Genomic DNA, 22,548 nt, shown 5'->3' on the forward strand with positions numbered 1-22,548 from the left:
CTGTTATAAAGGTGAAATGTTTGGAACCATTTTTATTTCAGTGGAAACACGGCGATGTATTAAATACATACTGTAAGTTACACAGAGAAACAGGAAAACACACTTAAGACCAACATGCCACGTCTCTCTCTCTCTCTCTCTCTCTCTCTCTCTCTCTGTCTCTCTCTCTCTCTCTCTCTCTCTCTCTCTCTCTCTCTCTCTCTCTCTCTCTCTCTCTCTCTCTCTCTCTCTCTCTCTCTCTCTCTCTCTCTCTTTGCTATAATGTAGCATTCACATCCACCCTGTGTTTTTTATTTGAGCTATCACAATAAAAAGACAAAACATTAATTCTCTACATCATATTATAGCAAATATTTCTGTACTTTGGCCTTTGGAATGTATCATTTACATGAATTGGTAGGATTTACTGAAAAAAAAAAAAAGACAATTTACCCTAAACTAGAAGATCCAAACTCTATTGTTATTGGCCTTTGGAAAGAAAACCAATCTTATCTGGGTAGTTCAAATGTGAGCTACTGTATAGCTTGGAATACATTGGATATCATCATACTCAGCTTTAACAACTTTACAGGTAAAACTGTATTCTTGAACTGTTTCATGAACTGTCGTTCATGAACTAAATCAGAACAGCATGCGTATCAATGATTTACCACAATAACAGATCTCCATTTTGATGTGTATTTGATCAAATATCCATATACTGTGGTCTACATCCCTGACTGTTCAACAAAGGCTCACTACTGTTTATTTACGCATGAACGTGTTTTCTTGTCATTCGAGGTCAAACAAATGCTCTTCATTGTTTTCGGTCACGTCGTGCTGCAGACTGGCTGCTTTTACTGTTGGCATCAGAGATTCTTGGTCATTCAAACTCAGCGCTTCGTCTTTGAGGAAAAGAGACCTTGGAAAACAAAAACATTACGATTAATTAATGCAGTCATTTAATAGGTTTTTTTTTTAGAGTTCACAATAAATAAAACTCACTGCTGGACTCTTGGAAAGAAGTTTTGTTTGCTGTTGCTGTTTGTTGCTTTGGTCTCCTGTATTTGTCTCCTGGAGTTTCTGCTAACACACTCCTTCTTGAATGCTGGCAGTGACGCCTCAGCCAGTGCCGTCTACGAAGAACAAGAAGAAGAAGAAATCAAACAGAAACATCAAGCAGTTCAAACTCCTGTAATCTGTGACACCTCCTCTCACCTGTAAACTGGCATTCAGAACGGTCCCATAATCAAGGTTGGAGGACACATTTTTCAACAGCGAGGGACTGCTGTGGAATAACAGAATTTCAAAAATGGACACAATCCATGTCTAATTCACGCCGAGCAAATCAATATCTTGTACATATTCAACAACGACAACATCATTAGTTTGAGGCAAGGTCAGTTATGATGACAAATTATTCAGTTGCACGAACAGTCAGGAAATATTCTTCAACTAGAGCCTTGAAACTGTCACCAGGATCAGTCCAGTCGTATTTATCATTCATATACTGAGGCCTATTATCAAGGAACAAACATGTGCGTGGCCGTGATCCATGTCATGTTTTCTACTTAAATGCTGGAGCAAATTTGGGAAACCCTTGGGTATATTTGCTTCCATACCTTTTTACGTTTTTATAATTAATTCTCCTGGACAAAGTACAGAAAACTTAAATATTATATTTTGCTACCTTAGGACCAGTGCCATGACAAATAGGAAGTCGTCTACCGTACCCTGTGATCTTCTGGGATCTCCTCCTCTGGTATTCCACCTCATCCACCGTCCACACGGCGCCTTTCACATTCTCCACACGCACAAAACACTTGTGTAGGCTCAGGTTGTGGCGCACTGCGTTCTGCTCAAGAGAAAATCGTAGTGAAGGAGACATTACTGAGTACATGCTGCATAAATCAGGTGTGACACACTCTGGGATCACAGAGTTAATTATCTGGGGCTGTGATACCTTCCAAGTGGCAGCGTTGCGTCTGAAATAAGCAAACGTCCGTGTGAACCAGTTGTATATCTCATTGAGTGTTAGTTGCATGTCTGATGTTTCCATAATAGCCTGTAGATGGAGAGGAAATAAAAATATTGCAGCACATTACTGGATCAAATTAAAGCCCTGACTTTTCAACTCTGATCCAAGGAAGGAGGAGACAGTCACACACTCACTACTCTGAAGCAGTCTTTTTATTTTCCAGTTCCATGAAGCAACTGCTTATTTTAGGATGAAAGACCAGTAATAATCTCACTGAAACAAGACAAGCGTAAGGCGGCAAATAAGGTTTATTTTCATTAATGATTAATCTGCCAAGTATTTTTATCCAATCCATCATTTGATGTCAGAAATGTCAGAAAATCAACCCCAAACCCAAGTTGACTTGTTTAATCCTTTTTTTGTTGTTTTTCAATAAACATATTCAGTTTCCTATCATACACCACAAAGACAGCCAGTAAATAATCATAATTAATAGAGTGGAACCAGGGGTTTGGGGCATTTTTGTCTTGATTAATCGAGAAAAAAAAAAGTGCAAATTAAATTTCTGTCGGTGTTTCAGCTGTAGACAGGTGACTCAAATGAATGAGCTCACATGGCAAAGAAAGGCCTCTAAAAATGAAAAAGTTCATATTCCAGGCACCCACAAATAAAAAATGAGGAGAAAAATTCAAAATCCTAATGGATCAAACATCTTGAAGCATCTGAATTGCAGTAGTAAAAGTAGTTTACAAAAGGATTTAAATAATACAAACATAATGCATCTAAGACCTCATCCCCACGTGAACAGGTATTTGTTTGTAATTGGCCAGCGTTGCTTCAGGGTTAAGGTTACATTAGGGCATTTGGGTTTGGCAAGCTGTGTATGTGTGACCTAGGCCAAAGAGCAAAGAAACAAATCACTTCTGCTCCAATTCATAGACTATACCTGTCTTATCAGTGTTGCATAAGTGAAAGGTGGTCTGACATCGGTGTTCTTGTAGAGCTCATATTCGTTTTCTGAAACAAGACAAAACAAAGTGGAATGAGTACAAAATGATGCAAATCTATACAAACATAATCTAAAAGAGACTACAGTATTTGGTTTACCTGAAGACGGCGAGTAGATCAAAGGGTGCTGACGACGTCTTATGGCCCCAGCACATGATGTGTGAGTGGAATACTCTTCTTCACTCCCATGGGACGGAGCACTGACTGGTGCCAGTGGTTGGGGGGACACCTGAGCGGAGTCTGATGGGCTCAGCGAGGGCAGGTTGTTTGTGGCAAAGAATGAGAGCTGAGAGTGACACAAGCAGATGATCCTAGTTAACAAAGGAACAAGTGGAAAGAAAAGACTGACAGAAAACAAAACAGAGCAGGAGATTTTCAACAGTGTAACAGAGCGATTTGATCCGCCTCTTCAGAGGTGATTCCACTAATATTGCAAGAAGTAAGCCAATTATTGTTAATTATAGGGTGAAATTGTTTGGTGAGCGTTGTGATTATGGTGCAATATTTGCAAGATTAACATCTGATTAGCTTCCACATTATGAGAGCATGTCTGGTGTCTAACAACACAATGGCAGCCATCTGGTGCCAACAGCTGGGAAATCCCACACAATAAGGATGGAGATCTCAGCAAAGGAAAAGTGTAAAAGTAATTTCCGACTTATGGTAGAAAGGTGCAAAATGATCAAACTTAAAAAAGAAAAAACATCTGTGCATCTGATTTGGCATAATTTTTCTGAGCAGGTTCCACATCTTCTGACCCTCATGTAGGTGTTCCCCTAAGCTATGTTTTTTCATTTCTAAGACAATGCCAACATATTTGTGCAACTCATCCAACTGTAAAGGTTCACCAGGTCAGTTACAGACTGGTGGTCTCTTTATCAGTACTACAGAAGATGAGGCTGCATCCAGACTTTCACTCTCCGCCACATATTCTGGGTTTTGCTTACAGCTCAGAACAGATATACAGTTTACGGCTCATTTACTTCATCTCTGTTCACAAAGCCATTACTGCACACTATCTACCTGTGGACCGTGTGGGTCAGCAGCCGTATCAGATTGTGGTGACTGTAGACTGGCGGGTGCAGAGATCGACTGAGATTCTAAAGATGGCAGATGCAGGTGAGCCATCATTGCTTGCAGATGCTCACGTTCTTTGCAGAGCTGTTAAAGGAGATGAAGGGAGGGAGAGGAAATCACTGAACACAGATTGTTGAAATGGAACGCTTTGAACCAAACACATTTTGCAAAGTACATTTTCTTGCACTGTCAAACATCAGGGAGGAGGCTTTTTTTTTTGCAGAACATTACATGAATATTTACAGAACTGATGCCTACCTGAAGCTCAAGTTGTTGAACCACCTGCATCTGGACTCTGCACTGAGCTGTACTTCTGTCATCCAGAGTGTGCTCGCTACCTATGTGCCTGAAACACAGGGCATTAAAGCAATACTTTACTGGAAATAGCTAACTGGGATAGCTCTAGTAGTAGCGGTATACTGGTTTTAATTTCCAGTATAATATTAATTTTTAATATACCCGCATACTGGTGCTTTGCTAATACAATTGCTGTAACTTTTCAATAGGCAGCAAAATATATTGTTTGCTGCAAAGAGCGCTTTGGTCAATTAGTAACCCAAAACTAGCTCTCTTTAACAGGGCAAAAACTCCATGGCACACAATTTGTAACACTAATAATTGTGCATTTACAAAATTACACTGCAGAACGGTATGTTTTTATATTCCTGATAGTAGAATAAGCCACTATGAACCTGGAATAAGGTCCAATCATGAAAAAAAATTATATATAATAATCATATAAAGATTTTTAAAAATGTATCACTAGAGACCCACTCGCAACACCAAATCAGGCCACGGGCCCCCCCATTTCCACTACCCTAGCTCCACCCCTCTTTGAACTTTCAACTACAAACTTGCAAAGTTTTGTGACTGTAACTAGTACGGTGTGACGCTATTGTGGTAAAAATCTGTTAGTGCTCAAAACGGCCTCTGTGTTAATCCCCGCTACAGTAGGTGTCTCCGGGACCACATTTTGCCATGATGACACACACAAACACTAAGACTGACAAGGTTTAAGCAATACCAACACCGCTGTCGCAGCTGGGCAACATCTATCAAAACATTCATGGAAACTTCATTCAAACCACTCTTTATAAATTTAAGGATTTCTTGGAAGTGTATAGAAGACCAATTGAAAACTGCAACGGAATACAGTTAGGTATATTTTGTATTATACTTTATCTTGTTACTTGTATTCCTTTACTCCCCATCCTTGATTATAGTAGACATAGCTTAATTGTTTTTGACACTGGAATGTCCCTTAAAAGTAAACATAGAAAGATGCCAGGGGTCAGAAAGTGAAATGCATTTGAATGGAGTTAAAACTTACTTGATGAACTGGCTGAAGTTTTCACACGGCGACTCACATCCGGGCCAATTACACACACCATGACCGTAGAGAGCGTGTGTGGCAGCGTGCTCAGCTTTGACAGCACTAGAGTGAAGGTATTGTCTTGATTAAAAACCACAGCAGGAAGGCAACAGCAACCAAACGAGAGCAAAGCAGCAATACAACAGACGTAAGTGTGTGTTCTTTTCTTTTCAGGTGGCAGAAAATGACAGAGAGAGGTGGAGGGGGATGCTGAATAACAAATGGAAGACTATTTACTTTTGATTTGGGACATGTAGTCGTCTAAACTTTTTCTTTGTTTAACCACTTCAGGTGGCAGTGCACAAAGCACACAAACAAGACAAAATATATCGTCCCAAGGGGAATTAAAAGTGAAGTCTCGCTGCAAAAGCAAAACAGCTCCTCAATCGCAGTCGGAGAGAAAGAAAATATCTACAGATGACAAGTCTTTGATGTTTAGAAAAAAGCAGTATCATTTCAGTTCTTACTATCAGTTTACAGCCCAAACAGACAGATCGTACCATTCTGCCCTGCAAGGAGAAGAAGACTGCTGGTCACCGGTCTGCCTCCCTGTGACTTTTGTTGACATTATGTTGTTGGCAGAAGAGTCCTGATTGCCCTTCAACGTGGTTTTATCTTCAGTTATTCCGTTTGTGAGCTCTTTCCATATCTGCTGCATCTCTGCTTGGCTGAAACCAGCTAAAACATTTAAAACAAAAACAAACAGCATATTAAACATTTCTGTGAGTGTTTTGTTTTTCTTTGATTGATCAAGGAGACTGCAAAAACAATGTCTGTATGATGTGTTTTTTTGCTGGTCACACCTGAACATACACATTCACAGTTTCACTCATTACCACTTAAAAGCAGAAGACATGAGGACTACTTCTCATGACCTCATGTACCTCTTTGTGTAATCCAGGAATAATAATCACAGCTAGAATATGAGTAGGGAGGAATTTTGTACTTATAGGTTTCACTTTCATCATTGTCTCTTTTGAATTTAGTGCAGTTATGTAACTGAACGTATGAGAAACAAATCTTCCTGTGTGGAGGTCTCTGACAAAATGGTAACAGATGCATGTCAATGTTTGTCTATTTTTATATCCTTGTTATATGATGCAACCTGTCAATTTTAACCTCAAATTTGCAAAAATGAAATTACAACACTACAAACTCTAACACTAACACTAAAACACTACTGCTACTGAGAGAGAGATGAAATATAGTGACCTGAGAGAGCAGGAGAGGACAGGACTGGTCTCTGCACCCGGAGGAGCTGCTGCTGGAGCTGGAGGAGCTGTTGGAACACAAGCTGCTGTGCAGTAAGCTGGAGGACGGAGAGAGAAAATGTCATAGAAAAGTGAGGCAGTATTCATGTGAAACTCTGCTCACACTCTCTTTTCACCTGGTAGTTGAGAAAAGAGAGTAGAAAGTACTCCTGGTATCTTGGGAATAAATGCATTTACAATAAATATTCTGCATCTCTAAAAGCATCCTTCAACAATTTCTTCACTTCAGCTAGAATTCAGTGTTCTCAAATCCCATTTCTTACCTTCCTACATCTTTCCTATTCAGTTATGTTTTCATTATCTGTGTCCCATGCAGGGCACTAACACGAACTTGTAATTTAATGTTTTACATTTTATAGATCTTAAACTTTAGTGCAAAACCACTCGAACAAACTAAAAATAGAAATAGACTGATTTTTTTTATTTTTAAACGGCACAAATAACTACTTACCTCTTTGACTTTCTTGCTGGGCTTTTGATGAAGTAGCTGCAGGTGGATCTGTTGTTGTTGCTTCTTGTAAAACTCTTTCAGATGTTGCTAGAAAAATAATAATGGACTATTATAATAACATTATTATTGATGCAATTTGAGGTAACTGTAGAAGATGCAGGGGCAAACACACTGAGTGAGACCTCAGTGAATGAAGTCAAAGAAGATTAAAAAATATTCAGTGAAATGATTAAATGACAAAAGGAACTTAAGCTAAGATTTAAGTGTGCTTTTTTATTTGGTGCCCAAAGCTAAATAGAGTGCAAAACTATTAATTATACATGTTTTTTCCAGCTATGACAAGTAAAAAAGCCAATATCAAAATAAATAGCTAAAGTTAATGCTGAACAAAATACAGACAGCTATCACATTCTGTATTTTCTCAGTTTATTATTTGCCTCATGAGCCCAGTTGTTTAGGCAGACTAGCCAACAAAATTATTATCTTGATGTATGCAGCAGGCAGAGTGGTTGTTTAGTCAAATGTGTTAGTCTGACTCACTCATCTTTTATCTGACAATTAAGATCTATGGCCCCGACCATGGCTCTGAAATATCAGTAGCCTTACTATTGATAAAACAATGGTGCTGTCCGTGGTGCGGAAGTAGAAGGACTAGAATAGAAATACTTGATCCCAAGCAGGGAAATTGCAAATTAGAATTATAATATATAAATGTTTCTCTCAAAATCAGTCTGTCTGTCAAGTCCGATCTTGGGTGGTTGATGGGGGGTATTAAAAAAGTTGCTAATGAAGAGCACTAGTCATGAGTGAACAAAACAAACCAGGTTCATGCCTTCTGTTAAAACATTTAAAAATAGTCTGAATAATATATATAAGCTGTGAGGTAGCTGCGATCCCTGGGATATTAACAGCTATTGCTAACAACGCTATCTTTTTAATCTTACAGTAATATTAATCCAAAATACCAGACCTTTTAATCAAATTGCTATTTTTTTCTTGTCGGAGCAGACCACTTTGTTCACCAGATTTGTGTGTACCATAAGCACGCCAAAATTAACAGATTTTACTCTTAACAGTTTTGTATTTTTGTGTAGGCTAACTCATTTGTCTTACCTTGATGGCTATAAACTAACATTTTGAACTTTAACTTGGATATCAACAATAATTTGACAACTTAGAAGGACAACTAAGCTCACTAGCAAATGAACACACACGGCTAATGTTAACATTCACCCCTTTAGTTACAGTATAGTTTCGGTCCGATAAATATTTGCATAAAAGAAAAAACTCATAATCGAACATTGAAAAACTGCACCTTATAGCCTACAAAAAGATCGACGCAGCCACAAAAATTTGAGTTACATATCATGTTTTTTCGTGCTTATAAAATACATTTTGAATCTTCAGCTTTCACAGTTTTCTCACAGTTTTACTAAAATAATACAATTTACATATTTTATAGACATCATCAAGTCATGTAACTATAATCTATACTTGCACATTTTAAAAAATGTAATCTGGGCTGATAATAGTTAACCTGCTTATTTGTTGTAATCTTATTACAGAATCTAGTTGCATGCAATCCGTTACTACCCAACCATTATTATTATTAGTACCTATATTGTTTGTTAGTATTGCATAAATACCTGCTGGAGCAGAATGGCTTGTTGCTTCTGGTGGATGAGAGCCTGCAGTTGGTTTGGGGACAGGAGGTGTTGCATCTGCTGAGGAGCCATCATAGCCATGTACACCTTCAAGAAGTAGAGGAAGGAGAAAATGAAAAAGGACCACAGTCTAGAGTGAAGACAAGAGGATAAGTGAGTGAGACAGAAGGCAAGTGTCAGGTGTTAAACAGCACAACGTATTCTGAACTGTAATAACCATTGGATAGCAATCTTTCCAATCCAATTACAAAACAGTGCTGTCAACCTTTTGTGAACATCATTATACTGGATTGTGTCGTTGACCCTAAATGAGATGGGAGATAGGCTAACCAGTTAATTAGCAACACAATTACATGCTTGTTGTGACTCCTAATAGAAGTGTATGGGTATTAATAAAGGCAAACACTCACAGAATAATAACTGATCTGCACTGTTACTGATGAATAACAGAGTGATTGTCTCTTATGTATTCAAACATAGGGCAACAGAAATTTGCCACGGATGCATTAAGTAAAAACATTTACAAATGCAACATGTTGTATTTCAAACAATGTGAAAAAAGCTATATAATATCAATGGGGATAAACTTTTTTATTTGAACAATATATGTTTTTCTCTACATGTAAAGGCTGTGACCTGATGTTCTGTATAGGTTTCACTGAAGCCTTTTGTCTATATTGGAGTAATACTGTATCTTAGTGGCTTGCAGGATGTAATGAAAGAGGAACACATCAGGGACCGCAAGTTTGTCGTTTTTGTCGTCAGATCTTTCTAGATAATACCTCCTTTGTTTCAACCAGACTGATAAGATGGCTAGAAAGTTACAAAGAAGAATTCACACTTGGCCGCAGTATGTGTGACAGTCTGCATTGCTTGTAAGCATATAGGATTTGGTGTTATTTAACAATTTGTCAGTTAATTGATTAGTTGATCAACAAAAAACGTATATATATATATATATATATATATATATATATATATATATTAAAGACATATACAAGTATGTAAGCATTTAAATCAAGTTTATTATAGCACAATATCTCAAAGCATGCCTCAAAGGGTTGTACGCATATTAAAAACAGCTGTAAGAAACTTTAGCAAATCACACAAAAACTTATAGAAGTAAAACAAACTGCATACAAGGTATTACAAACAGAATATTAGGCACATACAATACATGCAATGAAAACAATAATCAGCAGCATTTGCAAAAAGTATACAAAAACGTATAGATGAGAGATAGATAGATAGAAAGATAGATGTTTTGTATAAAAAATGTGTAAAAAACATACTAAACTTGATAACTTGAAAACTTCTAACTAATTAACATTCTAGCCAATAGTGTGTCTAATAAAATGTACATATGTGTGTCACAATGCACAGGATTCTCTAACTTGTCAATTAGCCGTCATATCCCACTACACATCCACATCCACATCACTTTAGGTTCTTGGAAATAGAAATTTTCTGACCATTTATGAATTAAATAGTTAATAAAATGAATGTAAAATTACTTAACAGATTAATTGATAATGTAAATGATTGCTGCAGCCCTATAGTTTTACATACTTTGTGTCGCTCCTAAATCTCCTTGTGTAGATTTAAAGAAGGCACTGATATACAGCTGGCTTTTTTTATCATGTTTTACAAATCACTGAGTAATAACAATTTGTAGTGTGGGGATTGGATGGCACTGCTTTAATAAATTAAAAAATAATAGAGATGGTAGTCATTCCTTTTTGTTGTGAAAGAAAACCAGTCTTCATTGTAAATAATCTTCATTTGTAACATTTTGCAGAGTTGTTAGAAAAACTTTCATATTTCAAGCCATTATTTTGTTTTTAAGACTGGAATCACACCCTGGCAGGCAGGCGTTATTGGTGGTGTTATGACATTGTCACTTTATATAGTTTGCTGAAAATTTGAAAAAAAATATTCAACTCACATGGTTGCAGAGAGTGTTTGCAGACCCTTTGTTATGGTCAGTACCATTGTTTTTTGTTATTCATAGGGTCACAAGTTGAGTGCCTTGTGTAGGTTTGGAAAGTGAATTAAGAGAAAAAAGCAGAGCAAAACTGACAAGACATGAGAACAGACGGAAGGTGGCGGTGAACAGGCGTTCATTATCTTGTTGTTTTATTGAGCCCTTAGACTAAGATCCCCATGGATGGAATCACAACAGACAACCATAAAATTATGTTGGGTCATGCTTATTTGCCTTTCACTTGCATCTGTTTGGCCTAGGTCTGTGGACAATTATTCCTGCCTGGCTCTGACTCGCAAACTAATAATGAAGGACAAACAGAGTTCTGCGTGTCAACTCCCAACATGGATCACATCTCATATGAAATCCCTGACACTGTCAACAGAGCTGCAGGCTCCAGGTTTGGTGCTCTGTCAGAGGACGTCCAATATGGAGCTGCTATTTCTCCTGACATCTGTTTGCCTAAGACTGTTCTATTTCCCGCTTATGAAGAGGAGGATGAGGGGGAGGTTGAGGAGTATAGGATGAAGATACCTGTTTATGGTGGAGACTCTGCCAGTTTTCACCACTCACTCCACTGCAGGAGTCCCCATTAGCTACTCTCTCTCCTGCACTGATGTCTGTGTGACTGAGGAGGCTGCTGGCTGGAGTTTGACGGGCTGCCGTGGGACTGAGAGGAGACTCAGGCATACCAGCTCAGGTCCTAAAAGAAAACAGTCCACACCAAATAAGCTGTAGGACTCAAACACTGTCAATACAGCTCAGCATCGTTGATAAATTACACCTTTGTGTGGCTTTGCGTTAAAGACTCAGCAAGAAAAAAAATTTGAGGTGCCAGCAGAGAGAAAAAAAAATACAGTGAAAATTGTTCCTTTGCACAACTTAAATAAACAATGCAAGGCTTTAAATGCAATTAAATTATATAGATGCAATTCAAAAAAACATAAATTTAACAAATCTGTGATTAAGAATGTAATTGCATGTGAATATCAAAATAATCTAAACCTCATGCACAAATAACACTTTATACTAACATACTGCAGGGCGTAAAGTTCTCAGACGCCATGCCTGATTTCAGGCTTAGAGCCATTTTAAATTAATATAATACTTATTAAATACATTGTACACATTTCCTCTAGGGCTGGGTAATATATCAATATTATATCAATATTGTGATTTGAGACTAGATATCATCTTAGATTTTGGATATCGTAATGTGACATAAGTGTAGCTGCATTACAGTAAACTGTTTTTAGCTGTTCTATTATTTGCCTTTACCCACATTACTTATCATTATTCATCAAAAATCTCATTGTGTTAATGTTTTGTGAAAGCACCAATAACCAAATCTACAATATCATCGCAATATTTATATCGAGGTAGGTCAAAAATGTTGATTGATATTCTCCATATCGCACAGGCTCAACAATGTAACCACTGATACTCTAAGTGTGCAGTAGGTTCTTAAATGAAAGCATTCATGCATGCAAGTATTTTGTTGGACATGCACATGACTTTCTGATTTTCTGAAATCACGTTACTTGACACAGACTACAGAGCTTTTCGATCCAACTTTTTTATTTTTATGTCTTAACTTATCTTGGCAGTGCATGAAGAAGAAACACAGCCTATTGCCTCTTCAACTGAGCAGAAATAGGAATAACTTTAACTCCTAAACACATACAAGAAGTAAAATATCATCAAAGCTCTCTGACATCTCTATTTCTGTCAGAGTTGCTTTAAAGCTACTTACCGTTGAATTCGAATTCAGAGCAGCCAGGCAGAGTTGATGTCTCCAAGTCTTGCAGTTTGGTGTGAGGATGTGAGAGAACTGATGGAGTTGAGTGTCTACCTGAGAGGGAGGAGTCACAGTGTCAGCCAGTGAATTAAACAGTGAGAACGGCAGGATGTGAAAAACAGGAAAATCAACAAGAGATATTATCATTTTTATTTTATGCTTATTATGGTAAGTGTGTCCATAGTGTCTCTACATTTTTTTTCAGCAAAAATGTCCTATATATTTTTTATTATTCAATGTCACACGTGAAAATATAATGTATATTGCAACATAATATGTAGAGAAAGCATGATGTTGCCTGTTTTGCAGGAATAATCCATTCTTGCCAGCATTGCTTTTCTTTGTTGATATTCATAGACATACTCAATCCAATTAAAAAACAACAACTAAATGCCTCTGAACGTGCATCATTTATCGTCTTTCATGGTTAAAACAAAGAGTTTTCTTTGAGAAAAGACAAGTATAGATGTCTGTGACTTTATTTAGAAATGCAGTATCAACAACAAAAAGAACTGCAACTGCACAACTGTCAAACTGTTATCAAAGTGCTATTTACAGTAGTGTTGACACATCTGTTTGAATAGCATATCAGGACATCTGTTAAAAACAAATACAAGTATTTTAATTTTGGCTGCTGATAAATGCAGTGCACTCTTAAGTTTAAAACAGCCAACAATACCTGAAATGACTCTAAACCTGGAGAACATTTCTACGTAGCCATGTTACTAAGCATGTTGGTTCAGTGTTTTCTTTCTGTGTAACTCCTGTTTTACTCTTTCCTTTCTTGTCTTTAGTTTGCCTTCGTTGTGGCGTCTTGTAATGAGGACCAGAGGCCAGGCTGCCACAGCACGAGGAGGAATTACAGACCGATAACAAGGTAAAGAACAAAACCCACATTCTTTGCAAAAATAACGTTTAGTGTTTCTCTCTTGTCATGGCATATGAATGAAGAAATAACATGGCATAACTGTGCAGATGAATCTACACAACAGCAATGATATATCACATGTTGAAGTAGAACATACTGAAAGGCAATTATCGATTAAGTTGTAGATATTGTTACCAAGGTAACTTTCTGCCACCTACTGGATTAGTATTTACCTGCCCTCCAGTATTTATTGGAAGACAAAGTAATGAAGAAATTGCCTGCACACTTACTCCGTGCAACAAAAGTTTAATAATGACAACGTTTCGATTCTACTTTGATGTTCTTCAGGTCAGAATGTTTGAAAAATGGAACCACGTCCATATTTATGCATCATGTATGCAAATAGGCAGACAAGCTTTATGATGGCAGGTGTGTTCATCCAAAAAAAAGGGGGTAATAAAACATCCAGAAACAATTGACAATTGGCAAATCAATGAAGTACATCTAAAAAAAATATATAAAGAAAAATACTAATAGAAAAGCCATACTTCCAAAATATATTTAAATAAATTTTTAAAACATTGTATCAGATTCATACATGAAAATCTACATACATTCAAAAACATAGTGTATTAAGTTTAAGGGGGGGAGAAAGTACATTTCTTCTGTATATTCAGAAACAAGCAACCCCTTCCCATGCAGTCTCCACTTTGTTCTACACTTCATTCCAGTGCTTTAAGACAGTTCAGGAATCATATTAAAAGTTAACTTTGAAAGATAAAGGTTTTATTAACTTTTTGATGGCTGGACACATACACCAACTGCCAGGACACCCGAGCTCATGCACTGCTGCTGTCATATCACATGACTCGTCCAGTATACTGGTTCATTCATCTCCCAACAGTGCAGTCTGGAGGTCATGGGTTGACTGTCGTGCCCTTTCCCAGCTGTAGCCCTGCTGCATGGGTCGGGTAGCCTCTCGCGAATATAGGAATGTCTCATCCAGCTAGGGGATCGTATCCAGCCGTCATTGATGCTCCAAGGCTGATAGCGTGGTTTTGTCCGGTCCAAAGAACTCATCTGATACCTCCGTGGTTCCTGCAGAGGGCATCGTGGCACAACACAACCCAAAGATCTGCTCTCATAGAACCTTCCCAGGAAGCAGCTGGTCTTCATCCAAATCAGACACCCCTCCACTTTGTCCCATCTCTCCTCCCCCTGGCCTTCATCTACTGCCTGAAGGTCCCCCTGCTGGACGTCTTTCAGGTGAGCTTGGTGGACATCCCCCAGTAATGACCTGACCGTCCTCGCAGCAGCTCGCCTTCACAAATGCAGCCATTCACGGACAAGTTGTACCAGACGGCGTTTCTCCAGCCCCGGGCCCCTGCTCCTGAGGTAGGGAAACTGCTCCTCCATTGCTGTGTAGATGGACGCCAGGTTGAGTTTCTGGTAGGGGGAGGACAGGATGACTTTTGTAATCTGGGCAATGTAAGAGAGTCCTGTCCTGTCCTGTTTTAGATGTATTCTGAAGTGACATCCTGCTTTTTCCTATTTCATGTATGAAGTATCTGTGAGACATCTTGTTTACTTCCAAGTCAAAGCACTGACAATTTGTGTATTTCCTGTTGGATAAATTGCTGTTATCTTCCAGACAGCATTTTCATACTTTTATACTGTTCACATCCATTCTTACATTAAAACAAAACAGTCACTGTTAAAATATGTAATTTATTTGTTCAGTAACATTAGGACTCACCGCTTTGGTCATGGCTGGGGCTGGACGTGCCACTCTGGAACAGATATGAGATAAACACAGGAAACAGTACAAACACAAGATAAATCTATGAGATAATAGAACAAGCTTATGTGGAATGGTAGTTTCTCACATGCTATCAGGACTTCACAGTTATTGCACCATCAGAGAGTCTCAGAATGGTTGTTGGAAACCATTTTGGAGGCCTAAACAGTATGCAGAGGCAATTTGTTCTGTTTTAGACCTCATGTGACCCATTGTGGTCCAAAAGCAACACAACACAAATAATGTAGCTGCCATGGTAAATCTCATGCTTGTTATACAAATAGCATTACAACTCTCCAGGGAGATATAACTACAGTTACATAAGAACATAATGTTCACAAAACCTTTAGGCTTTGGAGCAGTTTTGCAGTGAGAAAATTAGACAAGTATGAATCAATATTGCAAATTATATCACGTAATGCTCTGCCTCAAAGAGGCAAGAGGATGATATTTTCTCCTCCTGAGCTTAGACTACTGTGCATAGTTGAAGTCCCTTCTGACCTATTTATAGTGTTGGCCCTTGCAACAATGTCAAATGTAACTCGACTCCATCTGTTAAGTCAGAGCATGTTGAATGTCAGTTGCCAGAAGCAGCAGCACTGCAGTTCACTTCCCGCTGACTCTCCTACAGGGAGCCCCATGGAGTTTGTGGGACAACCGAGACCTTCTGGGGCCTGTAACCTCTTAGGAGTGCCAGGCCTCAGCTCCTTCGATGTGGACGATGATGAGTGTGAGGTGGTGATCGGCATCAGACCCAAATCTTCTCCGCTCCCACGAAGAAGAAGCTCTGGCAGTGACGAGGACTCTGAGCCTGATCCACCCCTGTCCGGCTCCAGGAGAGTGTCCTTTGCAGACGCCAAGGGCCTCAGTTTGGTGCAAGTGAAGGAGTTTGACACTTGGGATGTGCCCAAGCTGCCAGACTGTGACCCTTCCGAAGGTGAACGTAAAGATCCAGAGGAATTCTTTATATCTCCTCTCACTTTCTCCCTTTCGTTGTCTACTGAGGAGCTGTTTGTCAAAGTCCAGGAGCAGAAAATAGAGTTGGAGACAATCGAGTTACTTCCAGGGACCACAATACTGAAAGGGGTGATCCGTGTCCTAAACATCTCCTTCAATAAGGCGGTATACGTCAGAACCACTTTGGACTCCTGGTCCAGCCACTTTGACCTCCTGGCAGAGTACATGCCCGGTTCCAGTGACAGTCTGACGGACCGTTTCTCATTTAAACTCACCCTAGTGCCTCCTTTCGGGGAGCAGGGAGCCAGAGTTGACTTTTGTCTGCGATTTGAGACTTCAATGGGGACATTCTGGGCCAACAATAATGACAGGAACTACGTGCTGTTCTGTCACCAGAGAGCAAAAGAGAGGAAAGAGAGACCGCAGAAGGAAAATGTGAACAAAAAGAGCTGTCTTAAGATTATCGGGTGAGGATGTAGAGTGTTTCACTGAGAGGGATTATAAAAGGCCGACACTGCTCAGACACAATTCAGCATAGGTCATTATGAGAATCATACAAGGAGAAATGTCTGTCTACCATGCCTAAGGTAGAAGAGAGGGCAGGTTGATTTCTGCCATACAATTTAAAAAAATATGGGCTACTGTTAAACCTGATATACCAAAACTGTAATTGTTGTTGAAATTGTGTGAAAGCTGTCAAAATCCTCAAAAGGATTACAGTGTTTCAGCATTGTCACCTTATATGGTTTGTTGATTGGTTATAATGACATGAAAGTCTGACTAATCACAGTTTTATTAATTGACAGAACAAACTTCTCCCCTGTGGAAAACATTTCTGCAGCCGAAGGTTCATCTCAAGAAAACATTTCAACTGGTGAATATTAATTTTTTTGATTGTGAAATTAAAAATTACAATTGTGGAAACAACAACACGGCTGCAAGAGTGAAGCCTCAATATAGATTGAATTTTTTTTTTTTTCTACAGATGTGTCAAAACATGGAGAGGAAGCGGACACAATGAAAGCCAAGCAAATCTCTGAAGGCCAGTCAGGAACATCAGAGACAGATCAACAGAAATTACTGGTGAGTAAAAAAAGCACAAATACTTTTTCTTTTTTGACACTTTTGATCCAAGACGCAAAAGTGCAGTTTACCAACACATTTTATGGTCTGACTTTAGACTTCCTGGTCAAGTATCCAGACCTTAGAGGCCAATTCAATAAATTTGTGCTTGCGACTTATGCCAGTTAAGTTAGCATAATACTGTATACATTACAGTGACAACAGTGACAGTGACTGGAGATTTAATTGTTCTAATATCTTAAATCCTTCATCAGACACTGCAAATTATTTTTCATTGTCTCTTCAATCTCTTATTCTCAAGCTTGAATTGACCTATTTGATGTGTTATTCGCTATGAAAGCAAGCTTAAAGACACCACACTGTGTCTATGGGGTACAGGAGGAACAGAAAACTTAACATGGCCGTGGTGCATTTTCTGAGAGAATATCACATGACCGGGAGTTGAGCACCCGAGAGACATAATGTACTGTGCACCTAAAGGACGCCCAGTGCTGCTCAGTGTCTCATATTTGTCATGCATGCTATTTTTGTACTATTGTGTAATCTTTATCCTTGTATATTTAATAAAAAAAATGCAGTTAAGGATAATATTTAATCCTAACATGTTACTGTGACATACAACTTTAAATTTCACTACATAATACTGTGTGAGCAGACTGAAATTAATCTATCCCTGTTGTTGATGGGCAGACGAAGAGCAGACAGAACTGCAACCGACGAAGTCGCAGAGAGGCTGCACGCTTGGCTCGGATGAGGGACTATATTTCTCAGAGAAATGGAGGACCAGATGACACAGAAAGAGATGGATCACCTCCAGAAGCAACACTGGCGGCCCAAGAAGCAACCTCAGAGGAAAGGCACTCAGATGTGCGAACTCTTCCTGAGGGGAGCAGCAAATTAGAAGGTTCTCCATGTGTTTTTGAGATACTGGAAACATGCAGCGAACCTGTCCTTGATGTTCAACATGATACGTCACCAGCACATGACTATGCGTCTAACAGCAAGACAGGGAAATCTGAGAGTGTCAATTTGGCTGACTCAACCACATTAACAGGAGGTGAGAGCGCCACAGATATGCCAGACAACCCATTGCATTCAAATGACGAGCCCGCTCCTGCAGAATGCCAAAATGTCTCAAAAGCTGAGGAAATTGCAGCTGAACTAGCTGACAATGTTATTTCATCAGTTAGCAACAAAAGCCTTGTTAGCCAGACCGACAGCTACACATTTGGAACGGTGGTGGCTCCGCTGTATCATCAGGTATTTGGCAGAGTAGGAAGTGAAAGTGATTGGGGAAATCCAATACGGCCTACACTGAATGTTGGTGACTTAACTCAAAGTTATCCTCACAATGAAAGCAGACAGACTGTCTGCATTGTTCCAACAGATGCTAGAAGTAATAATGACATAGTTCTGGGATATACGATTGAGACCGAGGAATCAAACCAAGAATTCTTAGATGCTGTTCTGAACAGTCCTCCCACTGAAGAACAGGAAAGTTTGAGTGTGACGGAAAATGACATCCTGGTACATGAAGAAGCTCTGCAGGATCCAGAGGATATTATATATTCAGACCAGAGACACTCAAATATATCAGAAGTTCCAAAAACTACTTCAGGAGACGCAGTAATACATCCACACGATGTACACATTTCAAATACAGATTTGTTGAATCCACAAATACAGACTGAGAGTTTACATCTACAGGACGAAGCACAGGAAGACAATCTAATCCAGGGCCTCCAACTGGCAGAGCCTGCACAATCTAAAACTAATCTAGAAGAAACACTTGCACAAAGTGAAACACAAGAGGTCGAGACCACTCTAGAAACATCATTTATGTCACTTCAACCTTCTCAGAGTGAGACAGACCAACAGGCCAGCGGGAGTGGAGCAAACGACTGTAAAAGTGTACATTGGTCAAACAAAGCTGATGACAATGGCAAAACAGCAATTACATCAACAGTCGATACCATTTCACAAGAGGATAAACCATTAAAAGCTTTATTTGATCTGACTCCTAAACGCATCAATAATTCAGCTACAAAAGAAACTGAGAGTAGGTACGGTTCTTGTTCTGAATTTATGGAGGAAAATGCTAGCATAACACCTCCGATATCTCTTGAAACTACTAATGCGGAAGAAGGAAATAACGTGGTGAACAACTCGCATAAAAATGAAACAAAACACTCTGCTGACATTAAGGTAATTGATGAAGTAGCTGAGTCAATGACAAAAGCAACGAAAAGTAATCCAACACATGGTGACATGTTTGTAGGGCTCAAAGATGAAGACACGGGCAAACAGGAGGTTTTTGGTTCAGCAGACACTACTGAGGTAAACTGGGAAATGATGGTTGAAGAAGAGGAGAAAGAGATATTAAAAGATGAAGAGAAAAGTAAGGCAATACATTTAAAAACATTGGAAAAGGAGCCAGAACAGTTGGAGGACGCAGGGAGAGAGACAGCATCAGAAAACAAAGATACAGCAAAGTCTGAAAAAGAGAAAAAAGAGGACAAAACGGTTTACATGGTTCAGGAGATCACAACTGCACATGTGTTAGTGGACAAGCAAAGGATTGGAGAGGAGGAAACTGTGGATAAAAAAGATGGGGATGAAGGTGAGAAAGAATTAGAATATGATCACGTCACAAAGGCAGCTGAGGAAAAACCTGCTGAGGAGATTGAAATAGAGAAAAGTGGGGAACAAGAGGAGACAGAGTTAGATGAAGAAAAACACTTGGCAGAGATACAAGAGGTCAACATTGAAAGGACAAATGTTCAAGATGAAGAGGAGATAGAGGAGGAGGAAGAAATGGAAATAGACTTGTATTATGACGAGGAAGCAGGTGTGGAGTGGGAGGATTGGCTAAAAATAATGGAGGAAAACGCACAAGAGGAGAATCCAGATTACAAGGGGGAAATTCTAGCTGATGTTACAGTAGAGTCAGAGAGCGTGGCAATAGAGGAAAGGCAAAATGAAAAGAGGTTAGACATTACACAAAACAAGGTTGAGGATGGTTTATCTGTTCCGGTGAACAATGTGCAGGACAAGAGAGTAATTGACAACAAAAATGGACACCTCCTAACTGAAATGCATCCGTACAGAGAGGGAGATTTCCAAAGCAACAAGAATGTCACACACGACCTATCAAAAGTTGCGATGGATGAGAACGAATCCGTCGCTGCAGAGGGAGGTTCTTGCATTTTTACAGATGATCCTGAAAGCGACCAAACAAGCCAAGACAGCGCTTCAGCAGAGTCCGACTCAGACGACGAGGTGGAGTTGTACATGCACTGCCTGAGGGCCGTTCACGCTGGGGCACAGGCCCAGAAAGACAGGAACAAAGATACAGGTTTTAGCGTGGGCAGAAGGCCCTCTGTAAGCAAAAGCAAACTGCTGTCCACACCCATGCCATCCATCAGCGAGTCTCTAGATGAAGAGCAACACCTCGGCTGCCTTCAGGACAATCATGAGGGCGCGGAAACAGCAGACATCCAACTCAAAGCTGCAGCTCTAGCAGCGTCAAGCGGACGGGAAAGCATCAACAGAAATGTTTCGCGGTGGAAAGAGACTTTTTCCTGCAGCAATATTTCAAAAACGTTATTATACGGCACCTTGTTTGTGGTATTTTTAATCGTAGCCTACCGTTTTGACTTTCTTGCCTGTTTTGGGCTCTACTTGTTATCAGTGGTTTGGCTCTACTGTCAAGGAGAACGGCAGCCAGAACAACAAAAACATCAACAGAATAGGTTGACTTAAACTGTAAAAGCTGTTTCAGTTGTGGTTTAGTGCAACATGGACTTCTAAGATTTATGAGTGTACACGAGCTGACATGACACTAACAAAAGTAACTTTTTTACTAAATGATATCATACCACCATTTGATATTCCCCATCATCTAATATTTGAACAAGGCCTGCATAAATAGTTATGATCTAAATAGAGGAAGTATGAGAAGAAAAATGCATCTTGATAATGGGCATTAGTTTAAAGTGTATATGACACGTATCAGAATATAGGCTGTATATTCCCTGTGGGAGGATGCTAACTCTCTGTCGTCAAGTGTATAAAACCAATTTTCTTTACGCTTTACTGTACATACGACTTATAGTGTAGACTCGGACAACAAGCTGCGGACCATTGCTCACACTGATCAGTTCTGCAGAGCGTTAATGCATTTTTGAGGTGTAAATGAAATCAGTGTGCTGTGTGTATGGATTAGAAATCATTGCATTTGTGTAGGGTAAATTTAGTTTTCATAAGTCTGGAATGAATGAATTGTACTTTAGACAAATCATTCAAAATGTTTTTTTTATACCATAAGTGTTCACAGCACAAATACTATATTAACAATAGTAGCCAGTACTATTATATTAACTCACTTACAAATAAAAACCAATATTCACATACTTGGAATAGATTGTATGTTCTCTAAATGAATGCAAGTTAGTAAGATATACTCGAAATCAGTGTTTTTCAAAAGAAAATATGAATGTCATCAGGGGTATGTTATGTCACAGATCTGCGGTCATACCCTGAAACTTTAAGTACGGAGAAACCAGATTATGAACGGACAGTTTGTATTCTTATTTGTGTTTCTGGTGTGTTGAAATGTTTTTTATGTCTGGCTGCATTCTGATTAAATCAGCTACCTTGTTATCACCACTCAGTATTAAAATACGTTTGCCATAAAGCTGACCATCATTAGTGTTAACATGTGCTTTTGTACTGTTTAGATGCAATGTCCGGGGTTTATTTACGCATAAACAAACAGCTTCTGGGTTTTTAAGGATTTTTCCGTCCTTTCTTATCTCTCTCTGGGAGAGAGTGACACACTTCCTTGTTCATAAACAACTTAGATAGAGGACAAACTTTGAGCCAAGATGCAGTTCTGACATGCCGTCATACATGTCAGATGTACTCTTCTGCCCATTCGAAGTATTGGGTAATCGAAAGAGCATAATGTTAAAACAAGTCACTTGTAGCAATGTCGTGTAATTTCTGCTCATTATTTAACCTTTGGCTTTTAGTTGTGTTTTGAGCTGAACACAGCTGCAGTAATGTACTCGCCAGGGGATTTCTGTGCATCCCACTGGGAGGATTACCACTCTCTTTTGCTAGATGATCAAGAAAACATGTTACACAATAATAACATTTTCAAAAAGTGAAACATGCAGAAGGGTTTATCAGTGCAAAGAGAATTAACAATAATTCCAATTACAGCCCTCAGGGACAGGGTTTTATTGCAAGTATCCTT

General features: G+C 39.1%; 2 protein-coding genes across 2 annotated transcripts; one reads left to right on the plus strand and one right to left on the minus strand.

Moving 5' to 3' along the window:
* Positions 1 to 771: 771 nt before the first annotated feature.
* On the minus strand, positions 772 to 11,474 carry LOC310949130 (forkhead box protein P2-like; the record flags this gene model as incomplete). The annotated part of the gene is made up of 15 exons (XM_083916463.1): positions 772 to 901; positions 985 to 1,115; positions 1,198 to 1,267; positions 1,713 to 1,834; positions 1,943 to 2,044; positions 2,904 to 2,974; positions 3,065 to 3,251; positions 3,989 to 4,126; positions 4,301 to 4,388; positions 5,373 to 5,477; positions 5,915 to 6,092; positions 6,627 to 6,723; positions 7,137 to 7,223; positions 8,783 to 8,887; positions 11,319 to 11,474. 15 exons carry the CDS (start codon positions 11,472 to 11,474, stop codon positions 772 to 774), a joined length of 1,767 nt encoding a protein of 588 aa, XP_083772589.1.
* Positions 11,475 to 15,815: 4,341 nt separating this feature from the next.
* On the plus strand, positions 15,816 to 21,949 carry ppp1r3ab (protein phosphatase 1, regulatory subunit 3Ab; the record flags this gene model as incomplete). Its single annotated transcript, XM_083916464.1, has 4 exons — positions 15,816 to 16,672; positions 17,012 to 17,079; positions 17,191 to 17,288; positions 17,979 to 21,949. 4 exons carry the CDS (start codon positions 15,816 to 15,818, stop codon positions 21,048 to 21,050), a joined length of 4,095 nt encoding a protein of 1,364 aa, XP_083772590.1. The 3' UTR covers positions 21,051 to 21,949.
* Between the last annotated feature and the right edge of the window lie 599 nt (positions 21,950 to 22,548).

Source organism: Echiichthys vipera, assembly GCF_963691815.1.
Source record: "Echiichthys vipera genome assembly, chromosome: 7".
NCBI lineage: Eukaryota > Metazoa > Chordata > Actinopteri > Perciformes > Trachinidae > Echiichthys > Echiichthys vipera.